The sequence below is a fragment of the Mustela nivalis genome (assembly GCF_964662115.1).
Source record: "Mustela nivalis genome assembly, chromosome: 7".
In the NCBI taxonomy this organism is placed as follows: domain Eukaryota; kingdom Metazoa; phylum Chordata; class Mammalia; order Carnivora; family Mustelidae; genus Mustela; species Mustela nivalis.
In genome coordinates, this window is record NC_139026.1 from 11,311,019 (window position 1) to 11,327,161 (window position 16,143).

Genomic DNA, 16,143 nt, shown 5'->3' on the forward strand with positions numbered 1-16,143 from the left:
CTGTAGGGCGGATACGCAGCCTACAGATACGCCCAGCCCGCCACTGCGACCGCGGCCACAGCTGCCGCCGCCGCTGCCGCCGCCTACAGCGATGGGTGAGTGCCGCCCGCGCCCTCCTGTCCCCACTGCCCGCATGGCTGCCCGCATAGGCCCCCCACGCGGGGTTTCCGTGGGCCAGAGGCCACTCCGGTGCTCCTGCGTGTTCTCCTTGTCCCTTTTCTGGCCGTGACCCCGCCTCACCCCCAACTCCTTCCTTTCCCGGGTTTATAGTGGTCCTTGAGAATTCCTCCCAGTTAGCGCATTTGGGGAGAGAAGGAGAAAGTTCCCCAGTAACATTCCAGGCCCCAAGTTCCCCGCAAGTGTCTAGCATAGTAAACCCTCTCATGCTTGCGGAGCGCCGCCGGGGCTCCATCTCTCTGATGGCGTGTCTTCTTTCCAGTTACGGCAGGGTGTACACAGCCGACCCCTACCATGCCCTGGCCCCTGCCGCTAGCTATGGAGTTGGCGCTGTGGTGAGTATCACGCGTGCCCTTTGTTTCTTAACCGCTTGACTCCTTTTTAACATGTACCTGCAGATTCCAAAAGATCTAAAGCGGTGATAAATTCAGCCCTTCTTCCGTTGCCAAAGTCCTGAAGCCACAGAGGACTGTCTGGAAGGTTCACATTGCCTTCTTTCCCTGTGTGTTGTAGTGTGAGCCGCTTGGCCTGGTTAAGGGCAGAGAGGAAGGAGTGGTGACAGTCTTCCCTGAGTCCCGGCATCATTTGGGAGAGAAAGAAAGGAACAGGTTGACGTTTTCTACTGGCTCTGCGGTCAGATGCATGCCTGTGGCTGTTTCATTGATAGGTATTAGAGAAGATGTAGGGGTACAAGACTTTCCAGCTTTCACACCAAGCTTTTCCAAAAACGGACATTAGTTGCAGATGCTGATACCAAAGACTGTCCCTGCCATTCCTGAGCCTTCTGGCAGCTAGTGCTAGAAATGACCCAGCGAATGCCTTACATTTTTTTATCAGTAACACTTGTGGCAAAATAGGGTCTTTTCCTGGAAGGGTAGGAAAGGTCCATAGAGCTCATCTAAAATAACTCCCCACTGCCACCCCCAGTCCCCTCCAGTCGAATGGAATCCTCACGGCTGTATTTCTGGAGGCCTCCAGGCCGCAGCCTGCGCAGTCTGTGGTTCCACAGCAACACGCCTAACGTTCTCGGCCGGGCAGCAGCCTGGGAACGCACACGGAGGTGTGTGACGGGGAGGCAGAGTGAGAAGTGAAATTTAAGACTTAGAGGAATATGAGAGAACCCGTCATTTTTCACACAGTTTCCCCTGATAGGAAGATTTGTGGGAGGAAGTGTCAGGGCCCTAAGGGAATGGAGGTGTGGAATTGAGGTAAAGACGGACAGAATAAAGTTGGTGACGGAAGTTCCTGAGATACGTGCTAAAATATAAGTCCAATCCTGATAAAGGAACAAAAAAGCCCAGTTAAAGCTCCAGATAGAAGTAAACTCAGGTATGTCCACAGGCAGCCTACTTGGCATATATTCTAGATTACAGAGGAGCTCAAATAAATCGGAAGGTTGACTCCGGTTTAAATCCAGCCCCGTCTCAGACATGGGACGTGACTGCTGGTGGTCAGAGGAGCCTCTTCCCCATGGACAGGTGACATGGACGCAGGTGAAATCAGCTAGCTGCTTCAGGTCACGGTTGTGATGTGATCGAGGTAAACAAACACTCTCGTTCTTTTAAGCGTCACAGTATTTACAGAGCTGGTTTTAAACTGTATTGAGTTTCCCTTCTGTGCCAATGGCTGTAAATAATGGAACAAAGCATTGCTGTACTCTCTTGAGACCGTCAGGTCCTCGGTAAGCGTTCTGGGCTCCAGCTTGAGCATCTTAGAGACAGAAGTCGGTTTCCTGACTCCGCTGCCCTAGGTAGCATCTTACCAGTTGCTTCCAACTCCCTTTTCAGGACATTTTCCTTCATTTTCCGTGCTTCTCTCATCAACCTTTAATTATTTTTATGTCTTTAATCACTGCAGGCGAGTTTATACCGAGGTGGCTACAGCCGATTTGCCCCCTACTGAAGTGACGTGAGACCCTGCAAATGGGACAGCCCCCCAGTTCATGAGGCCTGGCTATTGCAATATTTACTAGTAGAGGAACTCTATAGCAAGATGAAGAGGAAAACAAACAAACAAACAAAAAAACACAAAAAAAGAGAGAATACTTTTTTATACCTCACTATGTTCTTTGAATATGTATTTTCCTTTACATTTCTGCCTTTAATTCTTTTGTTCCAAAGATTGTGCATTTTTTTCTTTTTATTTTCTTTTTTTTTTTTTAACTGTGGTAAAAAAAAAAAAAATAATGCATTTCCATGTCTGTATGTCCGTGCTTAGCTTATTCTGTCAATCACGGAAGAGGCAGTTAATGAGGAAGGGGAGACCCTAAGAGCTGACGAATGCATGTGATCAGAAATCAGCAGACAGAGCTACCAAAGTGTATGCGGTGCTGAGTGGCTGGGGGGCGAGCACACGTGGAGGAGATCTTTCTGCACCAGGATGTTCTTCTGGTCTTCTGAGTTTCTGGTCTCCGGCAGGCAGTTCTGATGGGCTGTGGCTGGAATCCACATGCTGATAGACGACAGGAATTTGTGCTTGCAAAGCACGAGGATTAAAAAGACACTTTTCTCTTCCCTCCTGTCTTCTCCATCCTTTCTACAATCATCTTACCTGCACAGCCTGAGACAGTTGGCATCGTCTTTGGAATTATAGTATTAATATTTCCAAACATGCTCTCAGACTGTGGCTAATAAACACCTCATTAGGAAACTGATCTCAAAATGAACTCTGGAGTGTGAAAAAGACGATTCTCTTCTTTCCTGAGATCCTAGCACTCCTGCTGGGCTTCTTCCCCTTTCTCTGAACCACAGCTTAGCTCATCTGTCCTTCTATGAACTCCCTGCTCCCGAGTCCTCAAGAGTCAGGAATTTAGGACCCAGGGACAGGAGAATAAATAGCCAGCGACCACATTTCTCAGCTGGAGGGTTAGAAGTACGAAGTGTCGGCAGCCAGTAAAGAGGGTAAGGAAGAGAAAAGGGATCTCGGATGATGTCCGGCAGGGCTCTGATATTCCTGTGCTTTCTCTGGCCTCAGGAGGTCAGTACAAGGTATGAAGCATACGAAGAGTGTTGGCAAAAGATGAAGCACCGACTCCTGGGGCGGCTGTCCCTGGAAGTTTGTGGTGATCAGGGCGTGTAAGGGCAGGCAAAGGTACTTTGTACTAACTAGCTCCAAAGCCATAGGAATTTCCATCTTCCAGAGCATTCTGTGAGCCACTTCTCTGTCCATGGTCTTGAGCTCCCATGGCCTCTCCGCCCGGCTCGTCATTATTCCTCCAAAGACACCCACCCGAGCACTTGACCCCTTGGCATACATGAACACTACAGGACACAAAATCCAGAGCCCCTGGGGTTCCTCCCCTCCCCTAGTGGAAGGAGGGTGTGACCTGGCAAAGATCTCATGTTGCCAGAAAGAGTCGTGCGGTGGCCACTGCGGCAAGTCACTCCTGTGGCCCCCCAGCTTTGACTTCACGCATATAGACAAAGTAGGGGAGAAGGCGTTTCTCTTCTAGCTACTAGCTGCCAGCGATAAAGGCAAGGGTCCTGCAGCATTTCCAAAACGAAGGCATTAGAAAACAGAAAAGCACGGTCTGTTTGGCTCCCTGGTCTATTCACATTGGTACTAGGGTGACCTCTCACCCAAGGGATAGCTGCTAAAGGGAGTAATTCAGAGACATGGAGCTTCCGGTTTGTTATGGGTTTGTTTTCCATTTGTTTTGTTGTTTTGTTTTGTTTTGTTTTTTTTACTCCTGCCTCCACACATGTTCTTGACTGATAACTGATTCATGTCCCTGAATTAAAATGACTGACCTATGACAGCATCAAGCATTCTTTGTAAGCAGAGTGATCTATCCGGGAGGGACTGGCCTGTTGTGTAAAGTACATGCCTTCTCCCCCTGTGGAGCCCTCTCTGCCGATGACTGGGGGAGAGGCTTTCCCTGGAATGAGGGAGACATCAAGGAAGCTAGAGGCCTCGAGGCAATCTTACTGATGCTGGGGAGGAAGGCATGGACTAGGGGACATCAAACTGCCCCGGGCCATTGGCCATTTTTATGGGTTCGCCTCCCCAAGCCAAAGTTTGGTTCGTTGCTGTTAAGACAATTTTTGTTGTATGTATATAAATATTTTAGTTAGAGGAAGGGGTTTGGGATGTGGGGCTTTCACTGTTCTAGGAAATGGGGGCAGGGAAGATTTTTTTGTCTTTTCTTTTCTTTTGCTTTTGTTTTGAGGGAGAGCTTTTACTCACTAAAGAAAGAGAAATTTCATGTCATGTTCAAATAGGGGCCATTCACAGAAATGGCAAGCCACCGCGCAGTGGAGACAAGGCCAAATTTTAAATGGTTGTGTCTGTAGCAGGGGAGGAGAATAGGGGACTGAGTTTAGTATTTTTCTCTTCATTTTTCCAAGAAAGAGACAAGAATGGCGGGCAAGGTAGAGAAGGCAGCTCCCACTTTTAAAAGAGGTAGAAGCTCGAGCTTGGGCTGCCTTTACTGCATTTCAGTTCAGCTGGTTCTGGCTGAGGACTCGGCAGGCAAGCTCTGTGCGTTCTGCTACATTTCTAGGGATGGTTGTAACACGGCTTCCTCCAGCTCCTTTTTCTAAGGGAGGCAAAGCAGACTTCCGCTTTCGCTCAAGGGTCTCTGCTCTTCAGCGTCAGCACCGAGAGTAGGAGCTCTTGTGAGCGCCCAGATGAGAGCACAGCGGCCTCCCCATCTCCCTTGGAGCTCTGAGACTCCGCCCAGCCGGCTTCACCGGAGGCAGGTTCCTCGAAGCACCAGTGCTTGTCCTCTCCCGGCTGTGGTTCCCGTTGGACTAGGAAACAGAGGCGGAAGAGAGTTTGGCATCTGTGGGTCGTTAGAGGATGCTGGTTGATGATTCCAAAAAACACCGCTGCTGAGTCACAGCACGTGAATGATTTCCACAGCTTTACTATAGCTCACGACGTGGACTTGCATACTTAGCGTCTTACTCCTAGAAGCCGGCCTCCTGTAAGGAGACCGCTAGCGAAAACCTTTATCGCCTGACCCTCTTTCGGCCCAGAGAGCTAACCTTCGGTCCTTTCCAGAATCCGTGTTCGTGGCTCAGCTCCCGTGAACCCAGCTCAGCCACTGCAACTCACCATTTTTAAGGCTCTCAGGTTTCCTCAGACTTCCCATCACCACCATCCTCCGACAGCCACGGGTGGGATTGAGCCAATGTTATTTTTCCTTGAAAAAGAAGGGGTCTGGGGCCCACCTCTTAGTTCAAGGGGAGCTAGTGGAGATTATTCAATAGAAACCAGTGGTAGCCGCTTTTCCTCAAAAGTCTAACTCCTCAGGGGCTGAACCGCTCTTACTTTAGGTTCCCGTTCCTATTCCTAGCGATGTCGCAGACACGTGGGTGAGCACTACCCCCATCACCAGTCACTTAGCTTCCAGGTGGGAGGGTCTGCCAGAGGGCTTCATAACCCCCCTTCCCTGGGACAGGACAGCGGGGGCCCAGTGGGGACCCCTCTGGGAGGCGCCCCGGCCAGGAGCGCAGAGGGAAACGACCGCGCCCTCCCCTCTCGCCCAGCCCGGCCTCCTCTGCTGCTTGCAACCTCTAGCACAGCAACATTTGCAGAATTGCAGATCCCCGCCCCCACCGCAATGATAGGAAGAAAGGGACTTCGGGGTGGGGAAGGAATAGTGGTGTTTTTAAAAGCATTCGTTACCTGTTTGCACTGTTTTAAGATAGGAAGAAAGAATAGTGGGCGAGGTGAACATCAGACGTAAATCTGTGTTTTTGTTTTGTCATGCTCTTGAAAATGTCTGGCCATCTGTAGTACACACCAGTGAGACTTGGTTCTGTTACGTAAAACACTATTTTTTTTCTTTTCTTTTCTTTTTTTTTTTTTTTTTTTTTTTTTTTGTAATGTCACTGTCCAGAAGCCTCTTCCCTCCCTTTCCCTTTTCCTGTGTACTTCCTCCATACTTGCTTTACTGATCACCCAGGCCATAGCCATCCAGGAGCTAGAGCGTGGAGCGGGACCCTCTCCGGGTGGGCGCCAGGTGGGCGCCGGGTGTCCTCAGCCAGCGCCCCCCCCCCCCCGCCCGGTGTAGCGAGCGCGGTCGAGTCCGGGCACCTGCCTTTCAGATAAGGCTTTCGGCCCCGGCTGCGGCCTGGTCTCCAGTTCCTGAATCAGATGCTCTAGGAATGAGGAGCCGAGGGCGCGGGGGAATCTCTCAAGTTACCCAGGTTGGCTGTAGGAGCTGTTCTCCTCCCCGTTACCGGACTGTAGCCAGTGAACAGTTTACTCAGGAAAACGGTAGATCAACTCAGCCATGGTAGTGCTGGTCGGCAGGGACTGGTAACCGAGAGAGCCGCTCGTCAGCCAAAACGCAAGCCTTGCCTTTAAGGAGACTGCCCTCGGGGGGCCCGGTCCGCTCGGGCTCGCGGTCACACGCGGGGCGAAAAGGGACCGTCAGTCCTCTTCCCCCTCACCCCCCACCCCCTGGCCCCGGTTACTGACGCCAGGTTCCCAGGGGGTACGTGCGTTTTTGAATTTTTTAAAAAGACTTTTGGTTTGGTTTTTCTGGGGACTGATAAGTGCTTTAAGCAACGTCTATACCCCGTCGAGACTCCCAGCTTAGCCATTTTCTCGTGTTTTTCTGTTCACAGTATTTTCGTGTGTGTGTGCTTGTTTGGGCAGCTCATTTTGGCTGTATTATATATCGAGTGATGAATTGATCCTCTTTTTTTTACCCTAAGGGATATGAATTGTTTTTTTATCTTGTGTTATAATTCTGCTTTGTGAATGGCTGGAGCAAACCTGGGGCCTGACACACGTCAGCCGGGGCTGCGAAGTGCGGATGGGGCTGGTGGGGTTGCCTTGTCCCTGACAGGCTGGCCTCCCTGCGTCTCTGAGCTTTTCAGTCCGAATTTCTGCAAGGCTAAAAACGCCACAGAACCTCTCCTCTTCTCCCCACTCCCCATGGCAGGGACTGGACCATCCCGACATACGACACGCAGCTTCCCCGGCCCCTCCCACTGCCATGGCGAAACAGGTACCTTTGGGGCGTGGGGGCATCACGTGGGATGCTTGTGTAACCACCTCGCCTTCTCTCCCCACCCCCCACCCCCAGAGTCACTTCCTAGGACACCCGAGCTGCTTGCCCAGGGTCCTGTTTCCCAGCAAACCCCAGAGAAGCACCCCGGGGCTTTGTGACAGTCTCTAACTCCCTCCCCTTCTCGTTAAGAATCATATTGTATAGTAGCTTTCGGACCATACAGTATTCATTGGGTTACTCCTATTATTATCAAGTAGCTGGAATTGTGAAGGTCGGAGTAGTTAGATCTTTAGCTTTTATTCCTTATTTTTTTGTATTACTATCCATGTGTATAAATTATTGATCATGTTGCTGGCTTTTATAAACTCTAAGCGAAGGAGGAGGAGCGCCGCCTCTGCCTTTGCAAACGGTAATGAAGCACTGTTTTTAAATAAAAGAGAGAAACACCATTCTTTGGCCTCTGTGTGTTGATTTGGGGGGGGGGGATCCCCGGTTCCCTCTTCCTGAGGCTCAGAACCTCCACCTGGGATTTGACTTTGAAAGTTGGTGGGAAGAGGAGGCGAGGCAAAGCGCAGCGCAGCGCACCGTGGACAGACGCCCTCAGGGTCGCGCGGAGCCGTGGGGGACATGAGACCCAAGGCTGGCGCAGCCTGAGAGCCTCTCTGTGAATTCCTCCAGGCTTGGCAGGAGCTGGTGTTGGTGCACCAGCTGCTGTCCCCCTCTCGTGCTCTCCTGGACTCCTGGCCTAGGTTCAGTGCTCCTAACCGTGGGGTCCTGCTGGCCCTTCTACCCAGGCCTTCTCACCTGCCCCCCCCCCCCCGTGACTGCCTTCCCCACTGAAGCTCCAAAAGTTTCCAGGGCCCTTTACTTGGCCCTCAGGTCACCCGGCTTTCCATGTCCTGGAGGAGCTGATGCCATCGCTGCATGGGGCCCCCTGGAGACCGTCCTCACCTCCTGAGCCGACCCTACCTAGCGCTTGCACCACGTCCTTCTGGGGACCTTGCTTTGTCGTGCCCTCCCGCAAGGTCCACCTGCTACTGCCTACGAGTTAGTAGGAAAAGTATTAGCATTTAAACGTGCTTATACCTTGAACACGTTTTAAAAATAGTTAACACAAGATCCCAGGTCCTCTCCTACACGACAAACTCCCGGAATAAGTTTCTGCCCGCTGACTCCAATGACTTGCTCTGGCTTCTCCCCCTAGGAGCCTGAAGCAGCCCCTTCTGGTGACAGCAGATGGATGGTTGCCCCTGCCAGGCCCTTACCTGACTGGGTCACATTCAGCACTGCCAGGTGTTCTCGACCCTTCCATTTGCATGGCCAAGAGGAGAGAGGTCTCCCCTGCTGCCCACCCCCACCCCCCTGGGCCCAGCCAGCGGGTCGCTTCTGCTCCTTCAATGCCCCTGGTTCCATCCTCCACTGCCCGCACCCACCTCCTGGGGCTGTACTCCAAGGCCGCCTGTTTCCGTCCACACCACCGCGTGGGGGCGCATTTCCGTACCGACCCCCACCCCCAAGCCTGGCCTGGGCACCTGGGTCTCCAAACTGCTGTTCACTGCGGGGCGCCCAGTGCCCGCACGTGTCGACACTCTGCAGATACCCTGTCAAGTTCCCTTTTTCAACGTTTTGCATGACGTGAAACTCCGTTTCCGCCCTACCTCCCTGCCTGTTGTCACCCAGGGGACAGCCACACTTGCAGAGCCTCATCCAGGCCGTCCACACTATTTTCTCATTCTGCCTGGCCGCGCGCCTCCCAGGGTCTTCCCGTGGCCCCCCTTCTTGCCCGGCAGGTCACGGGAGCAGCGACCCGACTGCTCTTCTCCCAGCCCGTCGCTTGGGCTGCGGGTGCAGCAAGTCACCGTGAGGAGTGCGGGGCTCTCCGGGACAAAGAGCAAGCTAAGACAGAGGGGTCCCCTGGCACCTCCTGTCACCTCGCCCTCCACGCCCACGGGTCTTGTGGACACGGATGCTCACGCTGCCCCCTGTGCCACCAGCACCAGTGTTTCTGCCAGGATGCAGGAAACCCGGAACAGGCCGCCTTAGCTCCCCATCTTTCACCCCAGACCCTATCTTTCTCCCCCACATAAGCCGAGGAAGCTGCATAGCGGAGGGAGGACATCGCTTTGGCCCCGAGTCCCCTGAGTAGGAAGTGGCGGACCTAGGAGCCACTTGCAGCCAGTCCAGCTCCCTGGACCGCTGAAGGCTAGTGTTTCTGGTGCTTCTCCTGCCAGAACTCCCGCAGAAATCCCAGAGCCGGCGTCCCCCTCCCCCCAACCTCCCCGGCTGTCCCAGCACCTTCTGTAGGGTCCCCTTCCTCCCCACAGCCCGCAGATCTCAGCCGGCTCCTCCTCCCCCGAAAACTCACCATCAGTTTTGGCTGTGGGTCAGTGACTCTGCCCCGCACCCCGACTCTCCCAGCTGGCAGTCTGGGCTCCCCCTCCCCGCCCCGCCCGCTGCTGTCCCCCAGCTGCTCCCTGCACTAGGCATGAGATCACTGCATCCCCCCCAGGTCCTGTGTTCCCTCGGGCGGGAAACTGAACAAAGGTTGGCCATGATCGGGTGAAAACCCAGAGGGGCAAAGAGAAAGGAGTGCCGAATCTCGCCCCGAGGGAAGGTGTCCCCCAACCTTGGTCTCGAGCATTTGCCCCTTCGAGGTCTGTTTTCCCTGCCGCCTTGCCCGTCCTCCCTGCCCTGGGCACACGCGACTCAAGCGGCACCGACTCCTGAGCCTGGAACACACACACCCCCATGCAAACCCCCTGGGCGCCCGCATCCAGCTCTGCCCTCTGCCCCCCTGCACGCTCCCCGTGGAGCCGCCCTGGCCTACCTTCTGCCTCTTGGCCAAGCTCATTCCCGCCCCAGGCACTGGGCCCTAGCTGCTCCCCCCACCCCGCTTTGGAACCCTGGCGCCCCCTCTCATTCTTCTGGGCTCCAGTTAAACCCTGCCCCCCACCCATAAGGGAGCCTCCCCTGCCCAGCCCCCCCCATTTGACCTCCTTCCCTGCACGTAACCGCTCTTAGATGATCTCAAGTCAGCTATTTCTCGCTTCTCACTCCTTGCACGGGACTCCGGGACTCCGTTATGAGCAGGTAAGATCCGGGAGGGGCGGGGGCAGACAGCCTTGCCCACTGCGCGGGCCCAGGGCCTGGGCTCCAGGTAAAAGCTCAATGGCCCGACCCCAGCCTTCCGCACCTTCCTCTTCTACCCAGCAAGTCGTCTGCACTTTGGCCTGATTTCTCCTTCTCAAATAAATGTGACTATATCATCCCTGGCCCCCAAATCCTTGAGAAAGTCCCGTTTTCCAGAGTCTGAAATCCAAATCCTCAACACGACACTCAAGGCCTCCCTTGCTCACCTGGCTCCTGGATGCTATATGCCCCCCGCCCCGCCCCCAGACAAGCCATGCCTCCCTCTCTCCTTGCCCTGGCCCCTCTCCCCCTTCCAAATGAACTTGTCCTTGACTTTCAAAGCTCAACTCAAATGGCACTTCTTGACCTCGCTCCCTCTTTGCTCCCAGAGAACCCACAGCATCTCTTGCCTTTCCAGCTCGGCCTCCAGCCTGCTGAGCGGGCACTCACCGGGACCAGAGCCAGCCCGCCCTCAGCACACAGCGCGCTCCTCACAGGTTTGATTTTGTTGGCCTGCCCCCCTCCCGGTCCCATCACTCTTTTCACTCCACAGACCTCCCCGCCAAGCTTTTCTTTGCACAGAGCTCAGCCCAGGGGTGCAGCATCCATTAACCATGCAGACGTCAGGCCCCCGCAGCCCCGGACCCATGCCCTTTAGAGACCTGGAGAAGTGCGTGTTCCGTGAGGGTAGTCGTGCCTGTGTCTTTTCTCCCACCAGACCGAGCTGCCAGGGGGCCGGGAACCAGACAACGCTCCCACCTTGCTGGGCACCTGCTCCCAGCCCGTGAGCTATACTGCAGGTGCCGCAAAAAGGCAGGGTCTGGAACACAGCCAGGGATGCGCCAGGTACAGCAAGCACAGGCTCTCCTTCTGGGGACCAAACACTGACTCCCCAAAGATTTTACGTAAAACACAGGGGACTTTAAGACGAGGGTCGGAAAGCTGACTCGGAGCCTCGGGCCCCGTTTCTGCACCTCTACCCTGAGAGGCCGGGAGCGACCCTCAGCGTCCAAGGTCACAGCTTTTGGTTTAAAGAGTGGACTCAAGTGCCAGGAGGACCCCTGGGCTTCCGTTTCTCTTGGCCACAGCCAGTGTGTGCTCGTGGTCAAGTCACTGCCCCCGCATATGGAGTGTCCCCGATAGGCCAGGCAGCCAGTGGAGTCCCTCCCCAGGCTGAAGCCCTGATTCCATGAGTGGACACAGAACTCTCTGCTGGTGAAAACCAGGCCTAGACAACTGCTCTGTCCCAGGGCGGAGGCCAGTTCAGTCATGCACGCCCACCCAAGTGTTCCATCTTGCCCTTGGAGCAAAGTTCCTTCTCCTCCTTGGTCAGTCCTAGGCCTTTGCACCCACAGAGCCCCGTAAAGAAGCCTCAGGAAGGCAATCATGCCAACACTTCGACCAAGTGCTAGCAAAAGCCGGCACCACCCAGGGGCTTGTCAGGAAAATGACATATCAGTTTCTAAAACTCCCCGACTCAGTTCTCGGCCAGACCCTGGGGGTTCCCAAGCAGACCTGCAGGCCAGAACCCTACTTTGTAAGTAGACCCAGGCTGCATGCCCAGAGCTTCTGGCCCAGCTGCCCCCCAGCGCCCCCCACCCGGGGAGAGGCTGGGCCTCTGGATCTGGAGAGGGGGAAGGCGACGCCGGCCTGCACCCTGGCTGGATCCCACCCAGTAAATGATTTGGGGTCCTGCCATCGCTTCGAGGGCGGGAGACTTCCCAAGGTCTCCTGAGAGGCGGAAAACAGAAAAGCTCGCTTAGAAAGGCTGGTGTTGTTATCTCGAGGCTGCCTGGCCCGTGGTCCCAAACGCGGTCCGCTTGTGTGGGTTGGGAGGGGACTCGGGTGGGAGCCCTGGACTTCTGCTCAGCTTGGCTCTAAACTGCCTCCAAACATCTATTAATTTTTCCAGAAACGCAGGGAAGGGGCCCAACTCAGCCAGTGAGCCACGACGTGCAAGGGCCGTGGCTCTGTGCACCTGCCTCCCTCCATCTTGCCTCTGGGCCCCCCCCCCCCCGGTGTTCCCTCCCCACCCCCCCACCATCCCCGGCTCTGTGCTCTGTGTGCTCTGCCGGAGAAGGAGGCTGGTGAACAGGTAGGCGGGTGGGCTGGGGCTGGCAGGAGGGGAGGCTGCCCAGCTCCGGACCCAGCGGTCCTAACAGTAAAGCCCCGCAGACTAACAATAAAGCCACCATTCAGGCTGGTCCTGGACCTTGCAGCCTAAAGGGGACAGGTGTGAAACGCGCTCCGGGGATTGCCGAGGCTTCGCCATCACACCGTCGTTCCTGCTGGGATCTGAAATTGACTTCCCGGTTCACAGGGGGTGATCCCCTTTCAAAAGCCAGAATTCCAGAAAATCCAAAGTTGCTTCTCTTGAAACTTTTTTTTTTTTTAATTTTTTTGAAGATTGCATTTATTTATTTGACAGAGAGACAGACACAGAGCACAAGCAGAGGGAGCAGCAGAGGGAGAGGGAGAAGCAGGCTCCCCGCTGAGCAGGGACCTCAATGCGGGGCTCCATCCAGAACTCTGGCATCCTGACCCCAGCCAAAGGCAGATGCTTAACCACTGTGCCACCCGGTGTCCCCTCTTGAAACATGTAGACCAAGAGTCAACACATTTTCTGTAAAGTGCCAGATAATCAGTATGTTAGGTTTCGCAGACCACCTAGTCTCTCACAGCTTCTCACATCCTGCCATTGTAGCTGGAAAGTAACCTAACACAGGCACAAATGGACGTGTCTGTGTTCCAATAAGACTTTATTTACAAAGCCAGGTGGTGGGCCAGATTGGGCCCGTGGGCCACAATCTGCTGACTCTTGCCTTGGACAGATCACAAGGCTCCAACAATCTCCTGAAGGCTTTAGAACAGGGCTTGTGAAAAATCTCTCACCAAGTACAGATTGAACGTACTTGCTAATCTTGGTGTGGGTGTGCAAGGGTAAAAAATACTAAATCTCCCCATAATGTTTAAAATGTGAGTGAAGTCAGAATTAGCATACATAGACAAACTTAAAATGTCTGCCCCAACCCTACAAACACAGACATGTACAAATTCCAGCCCTACTGCTCCTTGATGGTGTGACCTTGAGAAAGTCACCGGTTTCCTAACTAACCAAGGCAGTGCAGGGCAGTGGTTACGAGCAAGAAGGCTCTGAGTTCCAGCCCTGAACTGCCACCTGCTAACTGGTCGACCTCGAAGAATTTCATGTCTCTGTGCATTAGAATCCTCAGCTATAAATTGGAAGATGACAGATGTACCATTGTAGTAGTCAATTGCAAGGATGAAATGGGACAATATTTATAGACTACTCAGCACGGTGTCTAGAAAGTGCTAAGTATTCAATAACTATGGGCTACGATTCAGTAACTGGTAAAGCATTTAGCAGAGATCCTAGGGCAGTGTAAACCACCAGTATCTCTTTCCTCTTTTCTTTTTTTGAGGGGGAGAGGGACAGGAAGCAAGGAGTTTCTTGATGCGCACAAGGATTCCTCAATTTGGCAAGGTTGAAATGAACCTTATTGCTGACGTGGAAGAGCATGGAAGATGCCCCAGGACCGCGCTCTCTTAAAATATGTGTGAAAAATGAGAACTTACCTATAGAATGTCATGTATCCAATCGTATCGCCGAGTTGCCCTGTATTTCCAACGACCACGTTGCAAGAGGTGTGGAGGAAATAGGATGGAGTTGACCCAGAGGTCCAGGCAGGTATGAAAAGTCTAGAAACATGGGCATCAGTCCAATATGGGCACCAGGCCCTCAAAGAACATGGGGTGGACACTGGGCATTGGCACTGCCGTCTCTTCATTATTGGGTCATTCCCATCATCACAGAATCATGTTAGTAGTACTTTTTAAAAAAGATTTATTTATTTAGTTTTGGGGGGGTTAGGTGAGAAGGAGAGAGAATTTTAAATGGACTCCATGCTGAGCACGAACCTCATGACCTTGAGACCACGACCTGAGCCAAAACCAAGAGTCAGACTCTTAACCAACTGGGCCACCCAGGTGCCCCAATATTTCTTCTATCTTAAAAAATGTTATTTCCTTTCTTGGCCTCACTCCCTGTTCCCCTACCCCACCACTGATTGCCCCATTTTTCTGGAAGACTCTCCAACAAAACGTAAAAGCTTTGTCTATACTTTGTCTCCAGTTTCCTTCTTCCTTCTCATAAACCCTCTCCAGCCAAGCTTTTGTCTTCTACCTTTCATTCTACCATAACTGCTCTAGTCAAGGCCACCGATGGCATCCATTGTGGCTAAATCAGATCAGGGCCCATTGTCCTTGAGGCTTTCTTCACTTGGCTCCCTGGACACCCCACTCCCGGGTCCCCTCCAACTTTGGCAGCTGCTCCTCTGACTCCTCTGATGGTTCCTCCACTTCTCCCCATCCTCTTCAAGCTGGGGGTGGGGGGCAAAGGGAACTGGACTTGTATGTTTACTCTTTGTACATATATCCAAGTCTTCGGTAACGCTATCTACTCTTATGATTTTAAATGTCCTTTATTTCCAAATTGGTATCTCTGACCAATTCATTGATGGAGACTCAACATCCCGAATCTAGATTTACAGATCTCACCATCTACCCAGCATCTCCACTTGCTTGTCTGTTGGGTATCTCGAACTTAACATGTCCAGACTGAGCAACTTCATCTTGCCCCATACTCCCATTCCCACAAAACCTTTATTTTAGGTGATAACCAGTTGTTCAGGCTAAAATCTTGTTTTAGATTTTATCTAAAATAAAATCTCATTTTTAGATTTTATTTCTTTTCTTTTCATCCGGGCTCTTCTTTTCATCTCACACCATATACCCAGTCCATGAGCAAATGCCGTGGGCTTTACCTTCAGAATAGGGTCCAGGATCCGACACTTCTCGCAACCTCTTCGGCTACCACACTGCTCCAAGCCATTATCCGCTCTCCCAAGGATTGATTCAATAACTTGCTAACTGGTATCCCTGTGATAGACTTGCCCCTGTGGCTTCTTCCCCACACAACAGCCAGGGCGATGCTGTTAAAATCTAAGATAGTTTATATCACCCCACTCACCTGCTTGAAACCTTCCAATCTGTTCCCATCTCACTCAGTAAAAGCCAAACTCCTACCATCGACTATAAGACACTGCGCCTTGCGGCCTCCAGCTGCCTTTCTGACCTCATCTTCTAACCTCCCTTCGAGCTCCCCAAGCTGTTACTCTGCTCCTAATACACAGCCTCTTTGCAGCTCCTTTAACCTGTCACCCGTGTCGCCTTTGCTGTCCCTCTGTCTGGAATATCTCCCAGATATCTTCTTGGCTAGTTCCCTCACCACTTTCATGTCTTTGCCCAGATAAAAGCTTCTCAGAGGTTTTCCCTGATGATCTTATTTAAATTGATTTCTTGCTCCATCCTACACTCTGTATCTTCCTTCCCAGATTTATTTTTCTCCCTAACATCCTGAAAATAAACCATTACCACCACATCCATTACTTTTTATTATACTGTATGATTTACTTATTTATTGTCTTTCTTGTCTGCCTCTCCCACCAACCCCATGAGATTATAAACCCCATGGAGGTAGGGATGTGTTTTGTTCACTGCTCTATCCCAACAGCCTAGAAAAATGCCTTTCACTTAGTAGGTAATCACTGAATATCTGGATGGGTGGATGAGTGGATGGTGCGTGGATGGTGGATGGGTGGATGGATGGATGGATGGATGGAGGCATGGGTGGTTGGATGGGTACACAGGTGGTGCATGGATGGATAGATGGATGGGTAGATGAATGGTTGGGTAGATGAATGGATGGATGGAGAGTAGATAATTAGACTAATGGTTGGATGAGATGGATGGACGAATGGATGGATGGATGAAGGGCATGGGTGCATGGA

At 52.7% G+C, this 16,143-nt stretch overlaps 1 protein-coding gene across 49 annotated transcripts in view; it reads left to right on the top strand.

Moving 5' to 3' along the window:
- Positions 1-7,593, top strand: part of RBFOX2 (RNA binding fox-1 homolog 2) — a 274,726-nt gene extending 267,133 nt beyond the window's left edge. For 48 of the 49 annotated variants that reach the window (XM_082740312.1, XM_082740323.1, XM_082740295.1 and 45 more), the window contains 3 exons: positions 7-95; positions 440-512; positions 2,035-7,593. In XM_082740312.1, coding sequence (XP_082596438.1) covers positions 7-95; positions 440-512; positions 2,035-2,089 — 217 coding nt within the window. In that variant the 3' untranslated portion in view covers positions 2,090-7,593. Of the gene's footprint in view, positions 1-6; positions 96-439; positions 513-2,034 lie in introns of those variants that run through there. The other variant, XM_082740307.1, reaches the window with a different exon arrangement.
- The last annotated feature ends 8,550 nt before the right edge of the window (positions 7,594-16,143 follow it).